Source organism: Anomaloglossus baeobatrachus, chromosome 11 (genome assembly GCF_048569485.1).
Source record: "Anomaloglossus baeobatrachus isolate aAnoBae1 chromosome 11, aAnoBae1.hap1, whole genome shotgun sequence".
Lineage (NCBI taxonomy): Eukaryota > Metazoa > Chordata > Amphibia > Anura > Aromobatidae > Anomaloglossus > Anomaloglossus baeobatrachus.
Genome location: NC_134363.1, coordinates 25275091 through 25299294, shown reverse-complemented (window position 1 = coordinate 25299294; position 24204 = coordinate 25275091). Strand labels below are relative to the sequence as shown.

Here is a 24204-nt window from a genome sequence, read left to right as displayed (position 1 = left end):
GTGGGGGCGGCGGTAAGTGAAAGTAATGGCCGCGCGCATATACATCTCGCTGCCAGACTTTGGCAGCGAGATGTAAGCAGCTAAATGTTGCAGGTGGAATGCGATTTCACTCGTAACATGCAGGCACACATGTCAGCTGTTTAAAACAGCTGATATGTGTGCGGATCACCGCGACCTTTCCATGGCAGGGGGCGAGGATTAACCTTACACGATCCAAGATGGATAGATCCATCATGGGTCATGAAGGGGTTAATGTCTTATGTGATTTATAAGAATTTATAAATATATATGTTTTGGTTGTTTTAAATTCTTTAATGTATCACTTTGAGGTTCTATTAATTCTAATAGATTATGAACATTTGTTTGTTGGAAACTTGTCAGATGAATCTGTTGATGTTCTGAGCTGGATTTTTTGCTTTTGAGCAATAAAGTCATAAATCTTTTATCTTAAAGAGACCTGGATCTCAGCTTCTTGTGCTGACTGTATTACTGCTGACATCATCTTATCATTAAGTGCTCGTTAAAGAGTTAAGAAGTTTCAACTAAAATGCATAAAGTAAGTAAAACAAATAAACATGGGAAGTAACCACATACTACATGTGTACGACGTTGCATTAACAAATAAATATTAAAAAGTGCAATTTTTTTAGGACTTTGGTAATTGTTTTGCACTTAACATAAATGGGGGATGGAAGCCGGCTTTTTGCAATGAATTGTTCATGAACGACAGATCCAAGCACCGCAATACTCGGCCAAGTAACGTCTACCTGAGCACCCCAATGCTCGATCAAGTATCATCATTATTGAAAATTAATAAAGGATTAATATTATTCTTATTATTATTATTATTTTTTATTACAGCCTCCGCTCCACACAGAAGATGCTGAGTGATCCGGCAGGACAGAACTGCGGTCACATGATGGTGGAGTAGACTGGAGCAGCGCTGGAAACGGCAGAAGATGACGACTGGTAAGTAATGTAATACCTTCTACACACATTATTTATTTATTTATTATTATTTATTATTATAGCGCCATTTATTCCATGGCGCTTTACCAGTGAAAGAGGGTATACGTACAACAATCATTAACAGTACAAAACAGACTGGTATAGGAGGAGAGAGAACCCTGCCCGCGAGGGCTCACAGTCCACAGGGAATGGGTGAGGGTACAATAGGTGAGGACAGAGTTGGTTGCAGAGTATTGTACTGGACTGAGGGTTATTGTAGGTTGTAGGCTTGTTGGAAGAGATCGGTCTTGAGGTTCCTCTTGAAGCTTTCCACGGTAGGGGAGAGTCTGATATGCTGAGGTAGAGCGTTCCAGAGTAAGGGGGATAAACGGGAGAAATCTTGTACGCGATTGTGGGAAGAGGAGATAAGAGAGGAGTAGAGAAGGAGATCTTGTGAGGATCTGAGGTTGCGTGCAGGTAGATACTGGGAGACTAGGTCACAGATAAGTGACCAATATCCAATATTTCTTATGTCATCTTAAGAGATAGGAAATATCAAGCATCTAAGTTTAGACATGGCCACAAAAGTCAAGAGAAATATTGATATCCAAACAGTAGATATTTCATTTAACTACAGAATCTTACTCGTAAAATTTCTCATTAGGGTAGAGAAAAAAAAATCATACTAGACATGTTTTTCATATTTCAAGATAATCAAAATTTTATCAATTTAACCACCCCAAAAGAAAATGTTACTGGAATATAAACTCAGGCCCTCTATGAAAATGTACTGAAGCCCTAAAGTATGATGTTTCGACTCTATGAGCCTTTTCAAAAATTCGATTATTAAAGGAGCAGTATAAATGGGGGCACAAAAAAGTAATATTGTTGTCCGTGTTTGGCCAAAGGCAGGTGTACACCGGCGTGAGGACGGGTTATTGGGAAGGAGAGAATTGCTGGAAATAATTGATAGAGAACCACTGGAGCTAGAAAGGGTGAGAACATGCTAAGTTTGTCATTTTAGGTATTTTATTGAGTTTGGGGTTCACTCTTCTAAATGTGGACAACCCCTTTAATGTCTGATGTTGTGAATCTCTGCTTCTCCCCAGCTACAGCAGCCTCTGTGCACAATACGTCCTCTACAGGGGTTACAGCTGTATTCTGTTACACATGTCAGTCTAATACAGAGCTAAATGCATTAATACTTAGAGGATTTTATCACTAAATTCAACAGGAACAAAAACTTTTGTATTTAACATTTCTCATAATGGACTCAAAGAGCAGATAATTATAAAATATTCAAGAAAAAGTATTAAAATAATATGTATAAAATATGAATAAACCAACACATTCGGATGTTTCAGTAATAACTACATAAATGAATTAAAGAATAATTATTCTGTACTTTGATAATTGCTTGCACTTAGCAGAATTATCTGATGTATTGGGGGGAGAGAAATTAATGTATATACAGGAGCAATGCTGGTTAAAGACAAAGGATCCGCTGCTCTCACTGACCAAAGAGAAGGGAATCTGGAGGAGAAGGAAGGAAGGTAATGATGTCTATCTATCTATCCCTCTGTCAATCATCTATCTATCTATCTATCTATCTATCTATCATTTATTTTTCTTGTTAGATTTCTATATATTATAGAACAGCAAGACATTAGAGCAGTATTTTGCTCCTTGTTGGATTTCTATCCTTACAGTGTATTTAGTCATGTTGTGACTTTTCATTATTTTCAGAGAGGGACACAACCCTATAATCAGTGTGTGGAGTGGATTGTGCGGACAGATTCCCTTTCGGGCGTCTCCAGGTAGATATTGAGCTGATGGGTTTGGGTGTTATGTCTCGTGTGATGAGTGATAAAGATATAACTGTAGTAAGTCATTCCGCAGCAGATAATGACGTCTTTATTAGTGATGAGCGAGTATGCTTGTTACTACTCGGTACTCGCACGTGTATCGCTGTACTCGGGCTACCCGGCGGGGACCGAGTAATCTCGCGATACTCGTGCTGTACTCGTGGTCTTCATCCCTGCATGTTGGCGCTCTTTTGAGAGCCAGCCCTCATGCAGGGATTGGCTGGCAGACCACTGCAATGCCACAGCCCTGTTAGTTGTGGAATTGCAGTGATTGGCCGGCCTGCACAGTGTGACCGAGCCTTTATACCGGCGGGCGTGCTGTGCTCTGCACACAGCCATCCAGACAGTCAGTGCAGGGAGAGTGTTGCTGCTTCAGGGAAAGGTTTGCAGCCCTTTATAGTTATTTCCGTAGCAGGGCTGCAAACAGTGTGACCAGAAGTCCTTCTCAGGACTATTATAGTTGTATACAGGCAGGCAGGGTATAGCCAGGTCGGAGTACAGTAGCAGAGTCCTTCTCAGGACTATTGTTGCTGTATACAGGCAGGGTATAGCCAGGTCGGAATACAGGCTAGTGACCAGAAGAGTCCTTGTCAGGATTATTGTAGCAGTATACAGGCCGGCAGGCAGGGTATATAGCCATTCCTAGTGGTGACCGTATACCAGCCTTCATCATATCTGGGGCTGGTGTACACAGTCTAAAACAGTCCAGATAGTGTCAGACTTCTCAGTAATTGTCGCTCCTAAAACCTGTTAGGTTCTTAGTGCATCCGTGCTTGCATTTAAAAACCGCACGTGTGTGCCTGTCGGTGGCAGCGTACAGGTGCACGTTTTGCACAAACTATTATATAACGCACAAGTCTAGTGTATAATACACGTCAGTCAGCAGTGTCTGATAGTGTCAGACTTCTCAGTAATTGTCGCTCCTAAAAACCTGTTAGGTTCTTAGTGCGTCCGTGCTTGCATTTAAAAACCGCACGTGTGTGCCTGTCGGTGGCAGCGTACAGGTGCACGTTTTGCACAAACTATTATATAACGCACAAGTCTAGTGTATAATACACGTCAGTCAGCAGTGTCTGATAGTGTCAGACTTCTCAGTAATTGTCACTCCTAAAAACCTGTTAGGTTCTTAGTGCGTCCGTGCTTGCATTTAAAAACCGCACGTGTGTGCCTGTCGGTGGCAGCGTACAGGTGCACATTTTGCACAAACTACTATATAACGCACAAGTCTAGTGTATAATACACGTCAGTCAGCAGTGTCTGATAGTGTCAGACTTCTCAGTAATTGTCGCTCCTAAAAACCTGTTAGGTTCTTAGTGCGTCCGTGCTTGCATTTAAAAACCGCACGTGTGTGCCTGTCGGTGGCAGCGTACAGGTGCACTTGTGTGCGTTTTGCACAAACTTGGATATAACGCACAAGTCTAGTGAATACACGTCAGCACAGCATTGCAAAATGCGCAAGGGCGTTGGCAACGAGCAAGGAAGTGGACGTGATGGTGGTGCAGGCAGAGGCCGAGGTCGTGGGCAAGCTCTAATTTCGCCACAACAAAGGGCCACATCTACTCGCTCGCACGTCCTGTCCCAAATTCTTGGGGACCGCAGCAGTACACCGCTCTTGAACCAAGACTAGTGTCAACAGGTTGTTAGTTGGGTAGCGGATAATGCTTCCAGTCAGATTGGCACCACCACAAACACTCTGTCTTCCACACGGTCAAGTGTCAGTAGCCGTGATACTGCACCGCACATTTCAGAACCTGATCCTCCTTCCTACCACCAGGCTGAGTACACGTCCTCGGACATTACTGATCCCACACTTGGACACTCGGAAGAGCTGTTCACGTTTCCATTCGCACATTCTGGCCTCTCGCCAGCTCATGTTGAAGTGGGTCATGAGGAGATCGTATGTACAGATGCCCAAATATTTGAGCAGCCACGTTCTCACGAAGTTGGCAACGTGTCTCAACAAGGGGTGGACGATGATGAGACACAATTGTCAGGAAGTCAGGAGGAGGAGCAGGGTGCAGAAGAGGAAGACGACGTGGTGGATGATCCAGTAACTGACCCAACCTGGCAGGAGGATATGCAGAGCGAGGACAGCAGTGCACAGGGGGAGGGAGGCGTAGCATCCCAACAGGCAGTAAGAAGCAGGGTGGTGGCTCCAGGCAGAAGTCAGGCAACCGTTCCCCGGAACAACAACACGACACAAGGTGCCTGTGCAAATGTTAGGTCTTCCCGAGTCTGGCAGTTTTTTAAGTTGGCTCCAGATGATTCTAAAAAGGCCATTTGCAACACCTGCCGTGCCAGCATCAGCAGGGGTACCAAAACTAGCAGCCTGACCACCACCAGCATGATCAGGCACATGTCAGCCAAGCACCCGACTTTGTGGGAAGTACAACAGAGTCGAGGAGCAGTGCTTGCTGATGTCACTGCTACGTCTTCGCTTGTTGTGCATGCGAGCCAATCCCCTGTCCATGGGGCCAACGAACAAGCCTCCTCCGGTCCTGCACCTGCAGTTGCCTACGCAGAAATAACACCATCATCAAGCACGTCCTTGTCCCAGCGCAGCGTTCAGTTATCCATTCAGCAAACCTTTGAACGCAGGCACAAATACACTGCCAACGCCCCACATGCCAAAGTTCTAAAAGCTAACATTTCGCGACTGCTTGCGCTGGAAATGTTGCCTTTTAGGCTGGTGGAGACAGAAGCATTCCGCGACCTGATGGCGGCAGCTGTCCCACGTTACTCGGTCCCCAGCCGCCACTATTTCTCCCGGTGTGCCGTCCCCGCATTGCATAACCACGTGTCACAAAACATCACACGTGCCCTGAACAACGCTGTTTCACCCAAAGTCCACCTAACCACAGACACGTGGAGAAGTGCTTGTGGGCAAGGCCACTACATCTCATTGACGGCACACTGGGTTAATATTGTGGAAGCTGGGACCCAGTCTGAGCGAGGGACGGAACACGTCCTTCCCACACCAAGGTTTGCAGGCCCTACCTCAGTCAGGGTTTCACCCACACTCTACAGCTCCGGAATGTCATGCTCTTCAGCCTCCTCCTCCTCCTGCGCATCCTCATCCACTTTACCCTCCACACCAGTCCCAAGCTGGAAGCACTGCAGCACTGCCTCGGCAAAGCGGCAACAGGCTGTGCTGAAGCTAATCTGCATAGGTGACAAACCCAACAATGCAGAAGAGGTGTGGACAGCTCTGAAACAGCAGGCAGATCACTGGCTCACACCTCTGAACCTAAAGCCAGGAAAGGTCGTGTGTGACAATGGCCGGAACCTGGTGGCGGCTTTGAGGCGAGGCCAGCTGACACATGTTCCATGTGTGGCCCATGTGCTCAACCTCGTGGTTCAGCGGTTTCTAAAGTCATACCCAGAGCTGTCTGATCTGCTGGTAAAAGTTCACCGCCTGTCTGCACATTTTCGAAAGTCACCTACTGCTTCAGCCGGCCTTGCCGGCTTTCAGCGCCGTATGCATCTTCCAGCTCACAGACTGGTGTGTGATGTCCCCACGCGTTGGAATTCAACTCTGCACATGTTGGTCAGGATATGTGAGCAGAAGAGGGCAGTTGTTGAGTACCTGCATCACCTAAGCCGTCGGGAAATGGGTCAAACTCCACACATAACACCTGAGGAGTGGAGATGGATGTCCGACCTACGTACCATCCTCCAAAACTTTGAGGACTCCACCAAGATGGTGAGTGGTGATGACGCCATTATTAGCGTCACCATACCGCTTCTCTGCCTTCTAAAACGGTCTCTGCTCAAAAACAAACATGATGCATTGCAGGCGGAGTGCGATGAGTTGGAGCAAGAAACAGTAGTGGGTGTGGGTGATAACACACATCCCAGCCTCGTCTCATCACAACGTGCAGTGGAGGACTATGACGAGGAGGAGGATGAAGACATGGAGCAACTCTCTGGCCAAATTGAGGATATGACATGCACACCAGTCATATCCTCGGTTCAGCGTGGCTGGCCAGAGGACAGGGTAGATGAGGAGGAGGAGGAGGAGGAGGACAGCATGTTCAGTCATCGTGTTGGTCAGGATACTGAAGTACTGGCTGTTAAGAGTCTGGCGCACATGGCTGACTTTATGGTAAGCTGCCTGTCTCATGACCCTCGCGTTAAGAACATCTTGGCCGACAATCATTACTGGTTGGTAACACTGTTAGACCCACGCTACAAGGAGAACTTTATGTCTCTTATTCCCAAGGCGGAGAGGTCAGACAAAATGCAGCAGTTCCGGAAGGCCATAGTCACGGAAGTAGGCAAAGCATTCCCCTCACAAAACGCTAGCGGCATAGGTCAGGAATCAGTGGACAACCAAGGCGTACAGCCAAGAGGGGCACAAGTCCAATCCGCCAGAGGTAGGGGAACAGTCTTTAAGATGTGGGACAGTTTTCTCAGCCCCTCACGTACCACAGCCCCTGAGGTGCGGGATAGTGCCACAAGAAATCCTAAGTTTGCCCAGATGCTCAAGGAGTACCTTGCAGATCGAACAACTGTACTCCGACATTCCTCTGTGCCTTACAATTATTGGGTATCCAAAGTGGACACGTGGCATGAATTGGCTCTCTACGCCTTGGAAGTCCTGGCCTGCCCTGCCGCTAGCGTTTTGTCAGAGCGTGTTTTTAGTGCCGCAGGTGGAATCATTACAGATAAACGCACCCGCCTGTCAACTGAAAATGCTGACAGGCTGACTCTGATCAAGATGAACAAGGGTTGGATTGGGCCAGACTTCACCACACCACCAGCAAATGAGAGCGGAATTTAAAGTTTGTAACGGGAATTTGCCATGTACCTCCACTCACCCATGGGTACACACTTCTGGACTTTGGATAATCGCTGGACTGCTCCTCCTTCTCCTCATGCGCCACCATGATGACCGTTACAATAGTTAGGCCTTTGTTTCAGGTATACCCCCAGTGGTAAATTTTTTCGCCCATTCTTTCAGAATGGACATTACAACGACAGGAGACCCGCTCCTTTGCAATGGGAACAATGTTTTGAGGCCCTCATGCACGTCTCTATCCAGGGACAACGTGGAGCCTCCCAATTTTTGGCTGCCCTGCCAAAGGGCTATACTACAATAGACCCACTTCCTTACAATGGGCACTTCAGGTTTACAGGCCCTCATGCACGTCTCTATCCAGGGACAATGTGGAGCCTCCCAATTTTTGGCTGCCCTGCCAAAGGGCTATACTACAATAGACCCACTTCCTTACAATGGGCACTTCAGGTTTACAGGCCCTCATGCACGTCTGTATCCAGGGACAACGTGGAGCCTCCCAATTTTTGGCTGCCCTGCCAAAGGGCTATACTACAATAGACCCACTTCCTTACAATGGGCACTTCAGGTTTACAGGCCCTCATGCACGTCTCTGTCCAGGGACAACGTGGAGCCTCCCAATTTTTGGCTGCCCTGCCAAAGGGCTATACTACAATAGACCCACTTCCTTACAATGGGCACTTCAGGTTTACAAGCCCTCATACATGTCTCTATCCAGGGACAACATGGAGCCAAACAATTTTTGGCTGCCCTGCCAAAGGGCTATACTACAATATACCCACTTCCTTTCAATGGGCACTTCAGGTTTACAGGCCCTCATGCACGTCTCTATCCAGGGACAATGTGGAGCCTCCCAATTTTTGGCTGCCCTGCCAAAGGGCTATACTACAATAGACCCACTTCCTTACAATGGGCACTTCAGGTTTACAGGCCCTCATGCACGTCTCTATCCAGGGACAACGTGGAGCCTCCCAATTTTTGGCTGCCCTGCCAAATGGCTATACTACAATAGACCCACTTCCTTACAATGGGCACTTCAGGTTTACAGGCCCTCATGCACGTCTCTATCCAGTGACAACGTGGAGCCTCCCAATTTTTGGCTGCCCTGCCAAAGGGCTATACTACAATAGACCCACTTCCTTACAATGGGCACTTCAGCTTTACAGGCCCTCATGCACATCTCTATCCAGGGACAATGTGGAGCCTCCCAATTTTTGGCTGTCCTGCCAAAGGGCTATACTACAATAGACCCACTTCCTTACAATGGGCACTTCAGGTTTACAGGCCCTCATGCACGTCTCTATCCAGGGACAATGTGGAGCCTCCCAATTTTTGGCTGCCCTGCCAAAGGGCTATACTACAATAGACCCACTTCCTTACAATGGGCACTTCAGGTTTACAGGCCCTCATGCACGTCTCTATCCAGGAACAACGTGGAGCCTCCCAATTTTTGGCTGCCCTGCCAAAGGGCTATACTACAATAGACCCACTTCCTTACAATGGGCACTTCAGGTTTACAGGCCCTCATGCACGTCTCTATCCAGGGACAACGTGGAGCCTCCCAATTTTTGGCTGCCCTGCCAAAGGGCTATACTACAATAGACCCACTTCCTTACAATGGGCACTTCAGGTTTACAGGCCCTCATGCACGTCTCTATCCAGGGACAACGTGGGCCTCCCAATTTTTGGCTGCCCTGCCAAAGGGCTATACTACAATAGACCCACTTCCTTACAATGGGCACTTCAGGTTTACAGGCCCTCATGCACGTCTCTATCCAGGGACAACGTGGAGCCTCCCAATTTTTGGCTGCCCTGCCAAAGGGCTATACTACAATAGACCCACTTCCTCAAAATGGGCACATTAGACTCAAGAGGCCTTCATGTACGTCTCTTCTCAGGGACATCAAAGTGCCACACAATGTTTTCACGTAAAATCTTTCATGTAATCTCCAAAAGTAACACACACCAGCTCTATCTCACTATTGGGTATGTGCCCTTAACATTTCCGCTATGAAAATTCATTTTGGTGTCATTTTGGAAGGTTTTCTGGTGAGTCCGTAAAAATGGCGTAAAACGCGGACAAAATTGTTCACAGCTGTGACTTTTGAGTGACAAATGCTTCAAGGGATCTTCCCCATGCTGTTGCCATGTCATTTGAGCACTCTTCTGAGACTTTTGTGACATTTTTAGGGTTTCTACATGCTGCCGGGGGTCATTTCATAAAAATTCTCGGGTCTCCCATAGGATAACATTGGGCTCGGTGCTCGGGCCGAGTACACGAGTATCTTGGGATGCTCAGCCCGAGCCTCGAGCACCCGAGCTTTTTAGTACTCGCTCATCACTAGTCTTTATCAGTGGTGCGATCTGTCACAATATAGGAAGTTTTGTAGCAAGTTATCCCTTCACTGGCATTTAAAATAATAAAATCTGAATAATAAATACATTTCCATACTTTGCTTAAGACTAATATTTCTTGATATTTTTAGTCATTGAGAACTATACAGTGTGCCGCTCATCTTACTCCAGCCGGCTTTATAATTTCCCCCATAATAAAGTATAAAGTGGAGATAAAAGGGATTAATGTTTTAAAATACTTACCAGTCATCATCCTCTGCTTGGTCCAGCGCTGCTCCAGTCTAGTCCACCATCATGTATTTGTGCCACCCCCGGTAGACCTCTGATGTCACGATGGCGGGTCCGAGTGGCGATGTGGCCGTATCGGGCGCGAGCAATAGGCTTTTTGTAATGGGGTTAAAAATAATATTAAAAAGAGGAAGAGAAAAATATAATTAGTAGACAAATAAATAGTATGTGATGCCAGTTGTGATGTTCGATTTTGGTATGGCCGGGCACTCCTGGAGGTCCCCAGCAGTTAGTTGGTGATGCACAGTGCCTGACGGTTTTCTTCTTGCCCCCCAACTAGGGCTGGTTCCTGAGGAAGTTCAGGTAGGGATGGCGCATTAGAAAATAATTCAGCCGGAGACAGGACAAGGAGCTTTTACATTTTACTGGAGGTCTGCAGGACATTTCTCACAGCAATCACAATGATGGTGGTTCTTCCTGCCCTAAAGATGGGCAGTGAACCCCATAGGGGTGAATAAGCCCCATGACGATCGGGAGGGTTCAGGGTAGGAAAGGGTTAAGGTACATGGCTAGAAGGTTGTATATGGGGCTTTTGGATTGGTGGGAGAAATGGCAAAGGGGATTGGGGGATAGACTGGAAGCGGTGGGGTGTTGCAGGGGGTATAAAGGGGAATGTGCATAGGTCACTGCCTCTTTTGTCCTACAACCAGTGTGTCCCACCTGTGCTGCTGCATCGCTGACCTGCAAGATGGCGGCCCTGGCTGCACTGCTGGTAGGGCCTCTGAAGCTATCAGAGTGGACGCGCTGTGGAAGCAGCTGGCGGTGGCCTGAGGGCTGGAGCTGTTAGGCCTGATGCTCCTGCACCCGAGCGGCGCTGCGCGCTCGGCGGGCGCGACCACCGGAGCGCTACTCCCCCGGTGGAGGGGAGGAGGAACAGATCTGCGAGCCCCCTCGGTGACCCTCCGGGGCAGCGGAGCTCTCCTTACCTGTCTGGAGAGTCACCGGCGGCCGGGAGGAATCCGCGCCGGAGATCCTGTGGGCTGGAAGTGGGCGGAGCTTTTGCAAGGCCTACTTCCGGTTTGCGGCCTGCACGGCCCCGGACCGGAGTGATGGCAGCCCCCCACTGAAGTGCTGGCTGGGGGTGGTGCCCAGCATTGTGGAGCAGGAGTGGAGATCCCCTGCAGGCGGTGTGTGAGGGGCGGCACGGATCGAAGCGGCAGCCAGAGAGGACCGGGAGCAGGGCCCTGCAGTCCACAGGGCCGGATGCTCCGGTTAGGGATAATGGTCCCCCCCAGCGGGGATCAGGCTGGGCGGAGTTCCCTGCATACGTCGGAGCGGCACGGCCTCCCTGCAGTCGGCAGGGAGGGAGACCCGTACAAATGACTGAAGGGGGGACGGCGCAGCAGGCAGGAGTGGAGGCAGAAAAGAAGAATGGCGGCAGGACGCCGTGTCACGGAAAACACAGAGGCCCAGCGGGAGACGCCCGGAGGAGCAGGGTGTGGTGACCGTGGGGGTTGACGGCCGCTGGAGGCAGGCTGTGTCCTCGCCGGTTCCCCCTGAGGACTTCAGCGGCGTTTCTGAAGCCGGCGAGGAAGAAGGATTGGAGGAGGCTGGACGGATGGAGCGGCAGCAGGACGTTCGTGTTACGGCTGCTCGGTTCAGAGGCAGCTCGGTGAGAGGACGACCACTATGTTTAATGTTGTGGGTAGCGGGGGCGTGGGTCCCTCCGTGGGGGGTAGTATGCTGGGTGCGGTCAGTCAGTCGGGGGTTACCCGGGGCAGGATTTTTTGGGGTCAGCTGCTGGGGGGTGTTGCAGGAGTTGTTGGCTGAATGGTTAGGACAGAGCAGGCCTGGGGCCCGGATGTGGAAAAGGAAAAAGAAAAGGAGGACGAGGTTGTGCGTTTGGACGATAGGGCACGGAGTGCAGTATAAGTGTGCTTTGAAAGTCCGTTAGGGGTACATTTAAAAAAAAAAAGAAGAATGAGGTGAGGGAGAAGATACGGAAAGGGGAGTATGTGAAAAAATTTTCCCTGCTCCCCTTGGAAAAGTTTAACGTGGACAAAGGAAGCCAAGTGACTCCAAGAAGGAAAAGGAGGAGGAGGAGGAGGAAAGGAAGAATAGGTTGCTCCCGAGGCCTTTTACTAACTGGCTACAGGCCTTTGTGACCCTAGCCAGTGTGATTGGGAAAAAAGGAGCCGGAGTATCGTCCCCCCCGCCCCCTTTTTTCCGGTTACATGGAATCGATCGGCGAGGTGTACAGAGGGTATGGTGGTATAGGGTGGCTGCGATATGATGAGCAGTTCCGGCAACAGAAGGCTCTGCGGCCTGGCATCCGGTGGGACCACAAAGATATTTCCTTGTGGATGCGATTCATGACGGCCCTGGCCCAGCCCTTTCGAAGGGGTGCCGGGAGCCCGGGTGCGAGCGGCGGGTCCCTGGCTGGTCAGAAAAAGGGTCATGCTGGCAATTTAAAGAGGGGCAATGTAAGTTTGGGGCGTCGTGTCGGTTACAATACGAGTATTCCGGTTGTGGAGGCTCCCACTCGTTGGCCAGGTGTTTCAAACAAGGTTAAGGAGAGTTGGGGGAGGGGTCTGGAAAGGGAGGATGCCAGTGATGGTAGAGGCGATGCTCCCCTATTTAAATAGATATCCAGATGTTCAGGCGGTGGAGCTGTTGGTGACAGGTTTTAAGGAGGGTTTCCGTATTCCGTTTGAATCCGAGGCGCCGGTGTTTGGCCCGGGTAATTTGAGGTCCGCTAAAAAAAAAAAAAAAAAAATCATTCGGAGGTGGTAGGTGAAAAGCTGCAGAAGGGGGTGGAGTTGTGGATGATGGCGGGCCTGTTCAAGGACCCGCCATTCTCCAGCTTGAGGATTTCGCCACTTGGGGTGATACCCAAGAAGGAGCCGAACAAATTTTGGCTCATTCATCATTTATCCTATCCGGCAGGGTTGTCAGTGAACGATGGGATTTCACCTGAGTTGTCTGCGGTCTGTATGTCTCGTTTGACATGGCATTGGAGTCAGTGCGGGTAGCCGGGCAGGGGGGCCCTGATGGCCAAGGTTTACTTCCGGCATCCGGAGAATTTTTTCAGCTTTTAGGGTGCATGTGGGATGGTGAATACTGTGTGGATCGGTGCCTGCCCATGGGGTTTTTCCATTTCATGTGTTTATTTTGAAGCGTTTAGTTCTTTTGTGGAATTGGTAGTCAGGGATGTGGCAGGAGTCCATTCACTGATTCACTATTTGGTTGATTTCTTTGCGTTGGCCCGGTCGGCTCCTTAGTTTATTCCTGGTTGTTATTTACGTTAGAACGGATAGCGGGAAGCCTGGGTATTCCGTTGGCAAAGAAAAAGCGGATGGGCCAGTGACGGCTCGGGGTTTTTGGGCATCGAAATTGATACGGTGACTATGGAATGCCAATTGCCGGTGGGACAAGCTGCGTGATTTGAAGGTGTCAGTGCAGTTTTTGTATTAGGCAGGGAAGGTGCGGTTGCAGGATTTGCAGTCAGCGCTTAAAAAAATTGAATTTTGCCTTTCGGATTATGCCGATGGGGCGAATAGTTAATAGGCGATTGGCGAGCGCAGCTGCAAGGGTGACAGCTCCGGATCATTTTGTCAGAGTGACGAAGGTGATGAAAGGAGATCTGCTGGTGTGGGATGCGTTTCTCGACCAATACAATGGAAAGATGGTATGGATGAGCAATGGCATTGTCAAATAGACAGCTGGAATTATTTACAGACGTGGGGGGGGCGTCGGGTTTTGGGGCAATTTTTCAAACACATTGGTGCGTTAGAAATGGCCACGGCTTTGAATAAAAAAAAAAAGGGGCTGGTAAAGAATCTCGCGCTGCTGGAATTGTTTCCCATCTTAGTGGCAGTGGAGTTGTGGGGCCCCGAATTTGCAGGCAAGAAGCTTTGCATGCATTGTGATAACATGGCAGTGGTGCATTCCAGCAATTCACTGTCTGCTAAATCACCTCCAGTAGTGGGGTACTTGAGGCATCTGGTGTTGCGTTGCTTGGCGCTAAACATTGGTGTGGTGGTGCGGTATGTGCCGGGGTTCAAAATGAGGTGGCTGATGCGCTATGTCGGTTGCAGTTTCCCAGGTTCCGGTGACTGGTGCCGGGAGCAGACGAGGATGGAGAACTATGCCCGGAATGACTGAGGGACCTGGCGTCTGTGTAGCATTTGAGGGAATTAGGAGATCGGTGGCCAAGGCTACTTGGTGCCGGTACCAGTCGGTGTGGCAGAAATGGATAGAGTTGGTGAAGGCGGATTTTATGGAGCCTGGTTACACGGGATGAGTGTTGGGGGTTTTGTCGTTGATTAGTGGGGATTTTTCTGCAGGTCGGTCTGTTTCGGTCATAGGTTTACAAGTCGGAGGCGTGGGCTTTCTTGTTTAACATGCAAGGGGTTCGGGACGCGACAAAGGATTTTTTCTGGAACGGCAGGCGATGAGAGGGTTTTTGATAGGGGGCGCGGTTGCGGGACACAAGGCGGCCTATAGCGTTCCCATTGTTGGTTCGTTTGGTGGGGTGTTTGTGGGGATATATGCTCGTTTCCTTATGAACGAGCCTTGTTCACGGTTGCCTTCGTGTTGGCGTTCTTTGGGGCCTTTAGCATCGGAGAATTGGTTAGCCCGGCTGGGCAAGCGGGAGGCGGACTGTTGATGGAGGGTGTGATGCTTGGGATGGATAGAGCAGAATACTGGCTACGGTTTTCAAAGACGGATCTAGTGGGCCGTGGATGCCTGGTGGTGTTCTTTGAATTTCAAGGGCATCAGCTATGCCCGGTGGTACAAGTGACAGAGTCTTTTGAAGGTGCGGGGTGGTTACCCCGTTGTTTTCCTTCGGCATGGGGATGGATCCGCTTTATAGTGATTCCAGTTTATCGCAGTGCTGAAGACGGCTTTAGTATGGGTGCGGGGGGAGCCAAGGGATTGAGGGTCCCACTCCTTCCGGATTGGGGCAGCGACTGAAGCCGCTAGGTGAGGGCTGAGTGAGGATTGGATTCAGCAGATTGGGAGATGGTGGGAAGCTTTGCGGGCGGATGTTCGCCGGGACGGTCGGCAGCTCGGAGTGGCGATGACGGAAGCCCGTCTGAAATTGCTCGGAATTCGGGGCATGACCTGGGGGAGAGGTCGCCCTGAGGTGGCGTATTATATCTGTACTGATCGGGAACCGGATGCGTTAATTCTGCATGTGGGAGGGAATGACCTTGGAGTGAGGGCGGCGAGAGAGTTGAAGAGGGATATCAAGTTTGACTTGTTGCATTTGTGGAAGGCATTCCCTGGTATTTTGATTGTAGGATCCGATATCATAGCCGGAAGCAGTGGCATTTTGCGAGGTCGGTGGACCGTATTAACAGGGCCTGTGTTACGGTTGCTGCGAGCACTGGAGACTATGTCCAGATTTCTTGCTACTGCACATGTGCGAGCGCTGGAGACTAAGTCCAGATTTCTTGCTACTGCACATGTGCGAGCGCTGGAGACTAAGTCCAGATTTCTTGCTACTGCACATGTGCGAGCGCTGGAGACTAAGTCCAGATTTCTTGCTACTGCACATGTGCGAGCGCCGGAGACTAAGTCCAATCTTGGAGCCATTGCACATGTGCGGGTGACATCATCGCTGACACGAGGTCACATGTCTCTGACACCTTCTATGCCGATTGGTCGCTGGTCATGTGCTTGTGACGTCTTGCTCGGTGATAGGCCAGCATGACGTCACTCCTGTCGTTCTGGCAGCGGATTGGCTCTGGTGTCCTCCATCTTGGATGAGGCACAGAGTCTATATAAGACCCTGACACACGCCGCATGGTGCTCAGTCCTCTTGGTTCATGCATATGAGTAGACGCTCTGTGCGCGTTCCTCTAGGCATTCCTCTGTCTATGCTAGGTGAGCGCTACCGGCAGGGTAGCGTTCTTATACCTTACAGCTTCGGCTGCTGTCCGTATCCTTACCTCTTAGGGGAGCGGACATAGCCAGGTGCCTGAGGCACATGGTCTGGCTGGGCCTTGTGATTCTACTCGTAGGTGGACGTTGCCGCTAGGGTAACGTTCCTTATACTGCGTCTGGCAGTTGTTCGTATCCTCGCACACTAGGGGAGCGAACAGAGGTAGGAGCTTTGTGCGGCTTACGCTGCTGTTCGTCTCTTTTGCACCACTAGAAGAGCGGACCTAGGCAGGTGCCATATCTAGTGGTTCGTGTCCTCGCACACTAGTGGAGCGAACGCAGGTAGGAGCTTTGTGCGGCTTATGCTGCTGTTCGTCTCTTTTGCACCACTAGAAGAGCGGACCTAGGTAGGTGCCATTTCGCACACATTGCCTTTGTCTCTGTGATTATTAACAGAGATCATTCCACGCACCCTCCAAGTAAGGGAGGAATTGCTTTACTTACTTATTATATCCTTCTGTGAGTTAACAGAGGTATTGCACTCTGCCATAGTCTGCAGCAAAGTCTTTGCACGGTGGACCCTGACTGTCTGATACTCCTTTCGGTTATTATCAGACAGCCCCCCGTAACAGCCTGGGACAAAAATTGAACCGGGCATTGGCAGGGTCGGAGCGCGAAATGGAGGATTGGTGGTCCGACATAGAGAGCTGGAGTAGTCCACCGAGCAGTATTTGAGGCGAGATGGGGTTCATCTCATGGGCATAGGTTTGGATTTGTGGATCTTGGGTTTGAAGGATGGCTTAAAGCAAGCAATGGGGGTGTGGAGGGCCCGGGCCAAGTAAGGTGTCACTTGGCCGGTCTGTGGCGGGGTGATAGGTCCGTTCAGAGAGGTTGGGAGTACCGACAGTCGGTTTGTTGGTATGAAGCCACTCAGGGGGAGTGGCTTCGGTTTGGATGGGAACTTGTGGGTGGAGGTCCTGCAGGTTCTGGTCCTCTGGGCCGGTTGGAGGTTACGGCCGGGGGATAGGAATGATGGTTGGCCTCTTGGACGGATCTATCAGGTGTGGTTTGTGGAGAATAAGTATATATGTACAGGTTATGTGTTATCAATGGGTGGCATGTTGAGCCACGAGTTTGGGTACATATATACTGTTAAATAAAGCTGTGGCCATTCGTGCAAAAAAGTCGTAGTCTGTGTCGTTATTTTAGGTACAGTTGGTAAGGGGAAGTTTTACATTGGAGTCCCGCTTATCCCTATAGATACGTCAAGATGGGCAGTGAACCCCATAGGGGTGAATAGGCCCAATGACGATCGGGAGGGTTCAGGGTAGGAATGGGTTAAGGTATATGGCTAGAAGGTTGTATATGGGGCTTTTGGATTGGTGGGAGAAACGGCAAAGGGGATTGGGGGATAGACTGGAAGGGGTGGGGTGTTGCAGGGGGTATAAAGGGGAGTGTGCATAGGTCACTGCCTCTTTTGTCCTACAACCAGTGTGTCCCACCCACCCGCCCTGCAATAATGTGTATATATATATATATATTAAAAAAAAAAAAAAAGAGAGAGAGAGAGAATAAATAATTAGATGAATAAAAAACAAAACAAAAACCAAAATAAGTTATACGGGGGTGGAAGTATCATATATAAAAAAAAAAAGAAAAGAGTTTTTGTTGTCACAGCGGGGTGATAGGTCCGTTCAGAGAGGTTGGGAGTACCGACAGTCGGTTTGTTGGTATGAAGCCACTCAGGGGGAGTGGCTTCGGTTTGGATGGGAACTTGTGGGCGGAGGTCCTGCAGGTTCTGGGGAAGGGTAATTAACGATGGAACGTTATTACCCCACACCTCGGGTCGGTTGGTCACGGCCGAGGTGGTCCTCTGGGCCGGTTGGAGGTTACGGCCGGGGGATAGGAATGATGGTTGGCCTCTCGGACGGATCTATCAGGTGTGGTTTGTGGAGAATAAGTATATACAGTTAGGTCCAGAAATATTTGGACAGTGACACAATTTTCGCGAGTTGGGCTCTGCATGCCACCACATTGGATTTGAAATGAAACCTCTACAACAGAATTCAAGTGCAGATTGTAACATTTAATTTGAAGGTTTGAACAAAAATATCTGATAGAAATTGTAGGAATTGTACACATTTCTTTACAAACACTCCACATTTTACGAGGTCAAAAGTAATTGGACAAATAAACCAAACCCAAACAAAATATTTTTATTTTCAATATTTTGTTGCAAATCCTTTGGAGGCAATCACTGCCTTAAGTCTGGAACCCATGGACATCACCAAACGCTGGGTTTCCTCCTTCTTAATGCTTTGCCAGGCCTTTACAGCCGCAGCCTTCAGGTCTTGCTTGTTTGTGGGTCTTTCCGTCTTAAGTATGGATTTAAGCAAGTGAAATGCATGCTCAATTGGGTTAAGATCTGGTGATTGACTTGGCCATTGCAGAATGTTCCACTTTTTTGCACTCATGAACTCCTGGGTAGCTTTGGTTGTATGCTTGGGGTCATTGTCCATCTGTACTATGAAGCGCCGTCCGATCAACTTTGCGGCATTTGGCTTAATCTGGGCTGAAAGTATATCCCGGTACACTTCAGAATTCATCCGGCTACTCTTGTCTGCTGTTATGTCATCAATAAACACAAGTGACCCAGTGCCATTGAAAGCCATGCATGCCCATGCCATCACGTTGCCTCCACCATGTTTTACAGAGGATGTGGTGTGCCTTGGATCATGTGCCGTTCCCTTTCTTCTCCAGTCTTTCTTCTTCCCATCATTCTGGTACAGGCTGATCTTGGTCTCATCTGTCCATAGAATACTTTTCCAGAACTGAGCTGGCTTCATGAGGTGTTTTTCAGCAAATGTAACTCTGGCCTGTCTATTTTTGGAATTGATGAATGGTTTGCATCTAGATGTGAACCCTTTGTATTTACTTTCATGGAGTCTTCTCTTTACTGTTTGATTTATTTTTCTTGTAGGTAAATCCTCAGAATGGACCCTTATGATTATAATCTGACCACATCTAATAAAACTATGAAGAACTACAAATGGTAACTTTATATTTTTAAGGCTTTATTTCTGTGAGATATCAGTGCAGCCTCCATTCACATCTATATCCGAGCCTCCGCCCCGATTACATCAATATTCATAGGGATAAATCTTTTCTACCTGCAGCGCCATTATTCCTACCACAATGATGGAAACTCTGGATAACTCTTTAAACTCCTATATATGTCAGTGTCGTCCATCAGGTGTCAGTGGTGTCTGTGGAGCAGAGGATTCGGCTGTGTATTGTGACTCCTGTATAATAACGCTGCATATTTTCCTGCATCAAAAACGCAACACCTTACACTTCCAGTGTTTTCTTTTTTTTATTCAGCATAAACTGACCTGTCTTGCAAATTTTAAAACCGCAACATGTTGTCTTGCGGATACACTGAATTTTATGTGCAGAATTTCAGCAGATAACAAACACATATGCAGAAACACCCTAAAATGCATAAAAACTGCACATGACTAAATCAGTAACATTTTGTCAAAACCAAATACTAAACAAAGCAGCTTAAATTTAAAGCATGACACTCCAAAAAGAGATAAAACCACAGCATCAGAAACATAATAAAAATGCCCCTAACCAAATTTACATATTACCTGCGAAAATGGAATTGAAAATTACCAACATCAAAACCTCACCAAACGTTCATTGTAGGAACATAGCTTTATGGTTGTGAGTGAAATTAACTCATTCTATGCCCTTGCAACTCCAAATTAATAGGATTTGTTTTACAAGCGCTTGGAGAAATCAATACAGCACACACCATCTATGGTGTACTGAAAGTTACAGCATATTGTGGCTGGATTGTATTTTATTGTAATTTTTATATTGAATTTCCATTGTAAATTTTTCGGACTATAAGATGCACTACACCATAAGACGCACCCTGGTTTTAGAGAAGCAAAAAACTGTTATGGGGGTAATGTCCCCAAATTCTCTACTAAGGTACCACATCCTGGTAATGATCCTCCTGCCTTGTATTTGATCTCCATGCTTGTATACATATGTCCCTCATCCTGGTGTAGCCCCCATACTGCTATATACTGCCATCCTGCTATATACCCCTTCCTGGCATATGGTCGCATCCTGCTATATACCCCCATCCTGGCATACGGCCGCAACCTGTTATATATCCCCATCCTGCTGTATGGCCGCATCCTGATATATACCCCATCCTGCTATATACTCCCATCTGCTATATACCCCCATCCTGCTATATACCCCTATCCTGCTATATATCCCTATCCTGCTATATGGCCTTCATCCAGTGGCACACAAAAAAATAAACGTTCATACTAACCTCACTCCCTGCAGCATCGCTCCTCCTCCCATCTGTGTAAGCAGCAGCAGTGCTGGAGTGTGGAGCCGGCCACAATCCCTGCAGCATCACGATGTCCTCCTATCTGTGGAAGCCGCGGCTGTGTGTGGACACGTGAGCACAGCAATGACGTCATTGCTGTGTGCACCACTAGTCTCCACACACACCTGCGACCGGCAGAGACAGGAGGATGGGGCGATGCTGCAGGGATCGTAGCCGGTGAGCAGTGAATACAGCCGCACATGATCACTCCAGGCTGTAGTTGCCAGGGGTGATAATGCGGGCTGACTATTTACTAAGCGCCCATTCCCTGCCCATCATCCTGCCCACCTATCAGCACCGGCTTCAGCGCTGAGAGATGATGGGCGGGATGATGGGCGTGCATATTAAATGAGTGGGCCCATGTGCTCATGGCAGGCTGCTACAGCCTGCTCATGCCACCGATGACCCATGCCACTGCAGCATCCTCATTCCCCGCAGCCATGCCCTACATTCAGACTATTAGATGCACCCCCCACTTTCCCCCAACATTTGGGGGAAAAAAATTGCGTCTCATAGTCTAAAAAATACGGTAAAATTCTCTACATGTCTTATTTTATATGTAAGTCTTTACTGGTTCAATTGAGGAATAGGATTATTAATGGGTTTTTGGTTTTCTACATGCTATTTTTAAAATGCCTTGTCAGTTTTTTGCTTCTTGTTGATAAAGTTTCATATTTTCTGTTGCTCCCTGTCCTCTGTGCATACTTTCTATTCTCTACTTAGCGGTGATGTAAAGGTGCAGCTTCGCTGGGGCAGGGTCAGGGCCGCCGGCTGCTTCAGCATCGCTGTACCTTGTATCACATCCCCTGCGGTCTCAGCACAGCCGCACATTACAGATTGTGATGAGTCCGCAATGGATTGTATTCATCGTATAATGCAGCTTAGGCAACTGGTAGATGTGTGGTCCCAACTAGTTACTAGACAACTAGCACAGGGGACATCTGCTCCTCCACCCCCATGGCTCGGCCTTTCCATGTAAGACAGACATTAAAGGGGTTTCCTAGCTAAAGTAGTAAGTTTGCAGTTACTGTATGTGACTGCAGACTTGTAAATCCTTGCACTGTACACGACAAGGATTCACTGGTGTCTGAGATGGGAATGGAAATCACATGACCGTAGTTGTGCATTATGCATATCCCCGGCCAGGATTCAAGTATTGGGCATGGCCTCGCGCTATACAAAATGTATAGAACAAAGCCGTGCCAACTGGATGGCCACGTCAACTAGTCAGACTCATCTACTACATAATGTACATTTTTAGTTGGTTTCTGCATAATGCACAATTGTGATCAAGTGACCGCCGTTCTGAGCTCAGAAACCGGCGTTAATGAAAATGTAAATTGTTAGCTTTTCTAAGTAATACATTATTTTGTCTTTTCAGGTCATTTGATGCATACAATCACTTTTCTTATGAAATAATTGTACAGAAGGTGTCAATCACATTATACAGCATTGTTTTTGCTCTCGGGATTATCGGTAATGGATTGGTCATCTGGATTGCCGGATTCAGGATGAAGAACACAGTCAGTGCCGTGTGGTTCCTCCACCTGGCGATCGCGGACTTCCTGTGCTGTGCGTCTCTGCCTCTGAGAATTCATGATTGGGTTGCATATTTCTCATTTAACACAGATATTTCATATTGCATAGTGAACATGTTCCTGTTTAATGTAAACATGACCACCAGTGTTCTCCTCCTGACGGCCATGAGTATTGACCGCTGGGTGTCCGTCATGTGGCCATTCTGGGCCAAAGTCCATAGAACCTGTAATGTGGTGAGAATCTCTGCAGCAATAATCTGGGGGCTGAGCCTCATTGTAGCGGGTGTACTGTATTACGTATATGAACACTATGTAAGCAATCTACATGAATGGTGCCTATTTTATGAATACACAATTCCTTATAACTCTAACCTACATCATACCATGCAGCTGATCAGATTCATTATAATGTGTGTGATCCCTTTCCTCATCATCGTCACCTCTTATTTCACCATTTTCTACAAGATTAGAAAAAGTAAGAGATCCCAGAGATCTCAGAGATCCTCCAGGATCATCACCGCTGTTATATCGTGTTTCTTCATCTGCTGGTTTCCATATTACATCTGGACACTAATATCCATGTATGATATACCTTTGTCTTTATCCCTTGCGTCACCCACGATTGCTAGCAGCCTGGCTTGTCTTAACAGCTGCATGAATCCAATCATTTATGTATTTATGGGACCGGGTTTCCGACAAGGTTTCTTCAGATCCATCCCCACCAGGGTAGAAAGAGCCTTAAGTGACCATCCTAATGACCTGTGCAGAGAAGGAGAAGATGCGGGAAATACTCGCTCTACTGATGTGTAATATATATTCCTACTATCTCCTGTATGTGACTCCTATTAACCCCTTGGAGATTTGTCCATTTTTAATTTTTTTCACTTTCTTTCCTTCCTCCTCTCATTCAAGAACCAGAACATTTTATTTTTCATCCTCACAACCTTACAAGGGATTGTTTTTTGTAGTATAAATTCTCATTTTTAAAGTCGTCCTTCATTTTGCCATATAATCTGCTGAAAATGGATGAAAATAAATCTTAAATTAAGTGAAATGGTTAAAAAAATCTGTAATTCCTCCATATTTCTTTGGGTTTTGTCTTTACTGAATTGTTACCCGGCAGTGCAATTTCCCCGGACATTAAACCTATGGTAATTACAGATGAGCGGATCGATCTGCGAGGGATGGAGTTAGTGTCACATTTACTGTAATTCACATGAGTTTAACCCCTTCACAGTCCTGCTTTTCCCTCTTTTTCAATTTTGTTTTTTCCTCCCCTACTTCATAGAGCCATAACTTTTTACTTTTCCATCAATATGGCTATATGAGAGCTTGTTTTTTGTGGTACGAGTTGTACTTTTAAATGACACCATTCATTTTACCATATTGTGTACTGGAAAATGGGGGAAGAAAAATGCAGTGCAAAAAGTGCAATTTCATAATTGTAACTTTTTATTATTATTTATCATGTTTACTATATTGTAAAACTAATCAGATTATGATTCTCCAAGTCGGTACAAGTTCGGAGATAGCAAACATGTATAGTTTTTTTTTATAGAATTGGTAAAATAAATATAGATTTTTGTCCCTCCCCAAAATAATGGGGCATTTGTCGTTATTTTACGAGAACAGTAACGTTCTCAGTTTTCAGGATCTGGGGCTGTGATGACTTATTTTTTGAGACCTGATCTGATTTTTTTACTGATACCATTTATGAGCCTGCATCAATGGCAGGGAATCGACCTTGATATACCAGTACATAGAAAGTCATAAAGTTTTAATGAGAACTATTCATAGTAGGAGGATAGGAGCAGTTGTCTGCTCTGCTGGTAATGGAATCAAGAAATCCAGAGACCGTATTCAGGATAGGACAATGCGATTCTTTCTCTTCACGCTTTGATGCTTAAACAGCTTCTTCATCAGGTTCTCCTGATCCAATCCTGAATACGGTCTCTGGATTTCTTGATTTTATTACCCGCAGTGCAAACTACTACCCCTATCCTCCTACTATTTGGTTTCCATAGTGGGATTTCCCTACCAGAGCGTTCTGCAGCAGATGTCATACCTTCCTTCCTCAGTTGTGGATTAAACAACCCCAATAGGTGAGCAATTCCCTTACTCCTACCCTGGATTAATCTCCACCGGAAAAGACCCTACTGCTCTTGG

The 24204-nt window shown here is 47.6% G+C and overlaps 1 protein-coding gene across 2 annotated transcripts; it reads left to right on the top strand.

Moving 5' to 3' along the window:
• The first annotated feature begins 2427 nt into the window (after positions 1-2427).
• Positions 2428-23894, top strand: LOC142255929 (chemerin-like receptor 1). 2 transcript variants are annotated; one of them, XM_075327379.1, is made up of 4 exons: positions 2430-2501; positions 2695-2765; positions 19064-19135; positions 21882-23894. In XM_075327379.1, the coding sequence occupies exons 3-4, from the start codon at positions 19077-19079 to the stop codon at positions 22846-22848; spliced, it is 1026 nt and encodes a 341-aa protein (XP_075183494.1). In that variant the 5' UTR covers positions 2430-2501; positions 2695-2765; positions 19064-19076; the 3' UTR covers positions 22849-23894. The 2 variants fall into 2 exon arrangements, with proteins under 2 accessions (XP_075183495.1, XP_075183494.1); XM_075327380.1 differs by lacking the exon at positions 2695-2765 and having other exon boundaries at positions 2428-2501.
• Positions 23895-24204: the final 310 nt, after the last annotated feature.

Excerpts from the sequence above, each read along its gene's own strand:
- LOC142255929 (XM_075327380.1), top strand. The coding sequence starts at position 19,077 with ATGGACCCTTATGATTATAATCTGACCACATCTAATAAAACTATGAAG. Across the intron at positions 19,136-21,881 it reads ACTATGAAGAACTACAAATG|GTCATTTGATGCATACAATC; the intron begins GTAACTTTATAT and ends TTGTCTTTTCAG.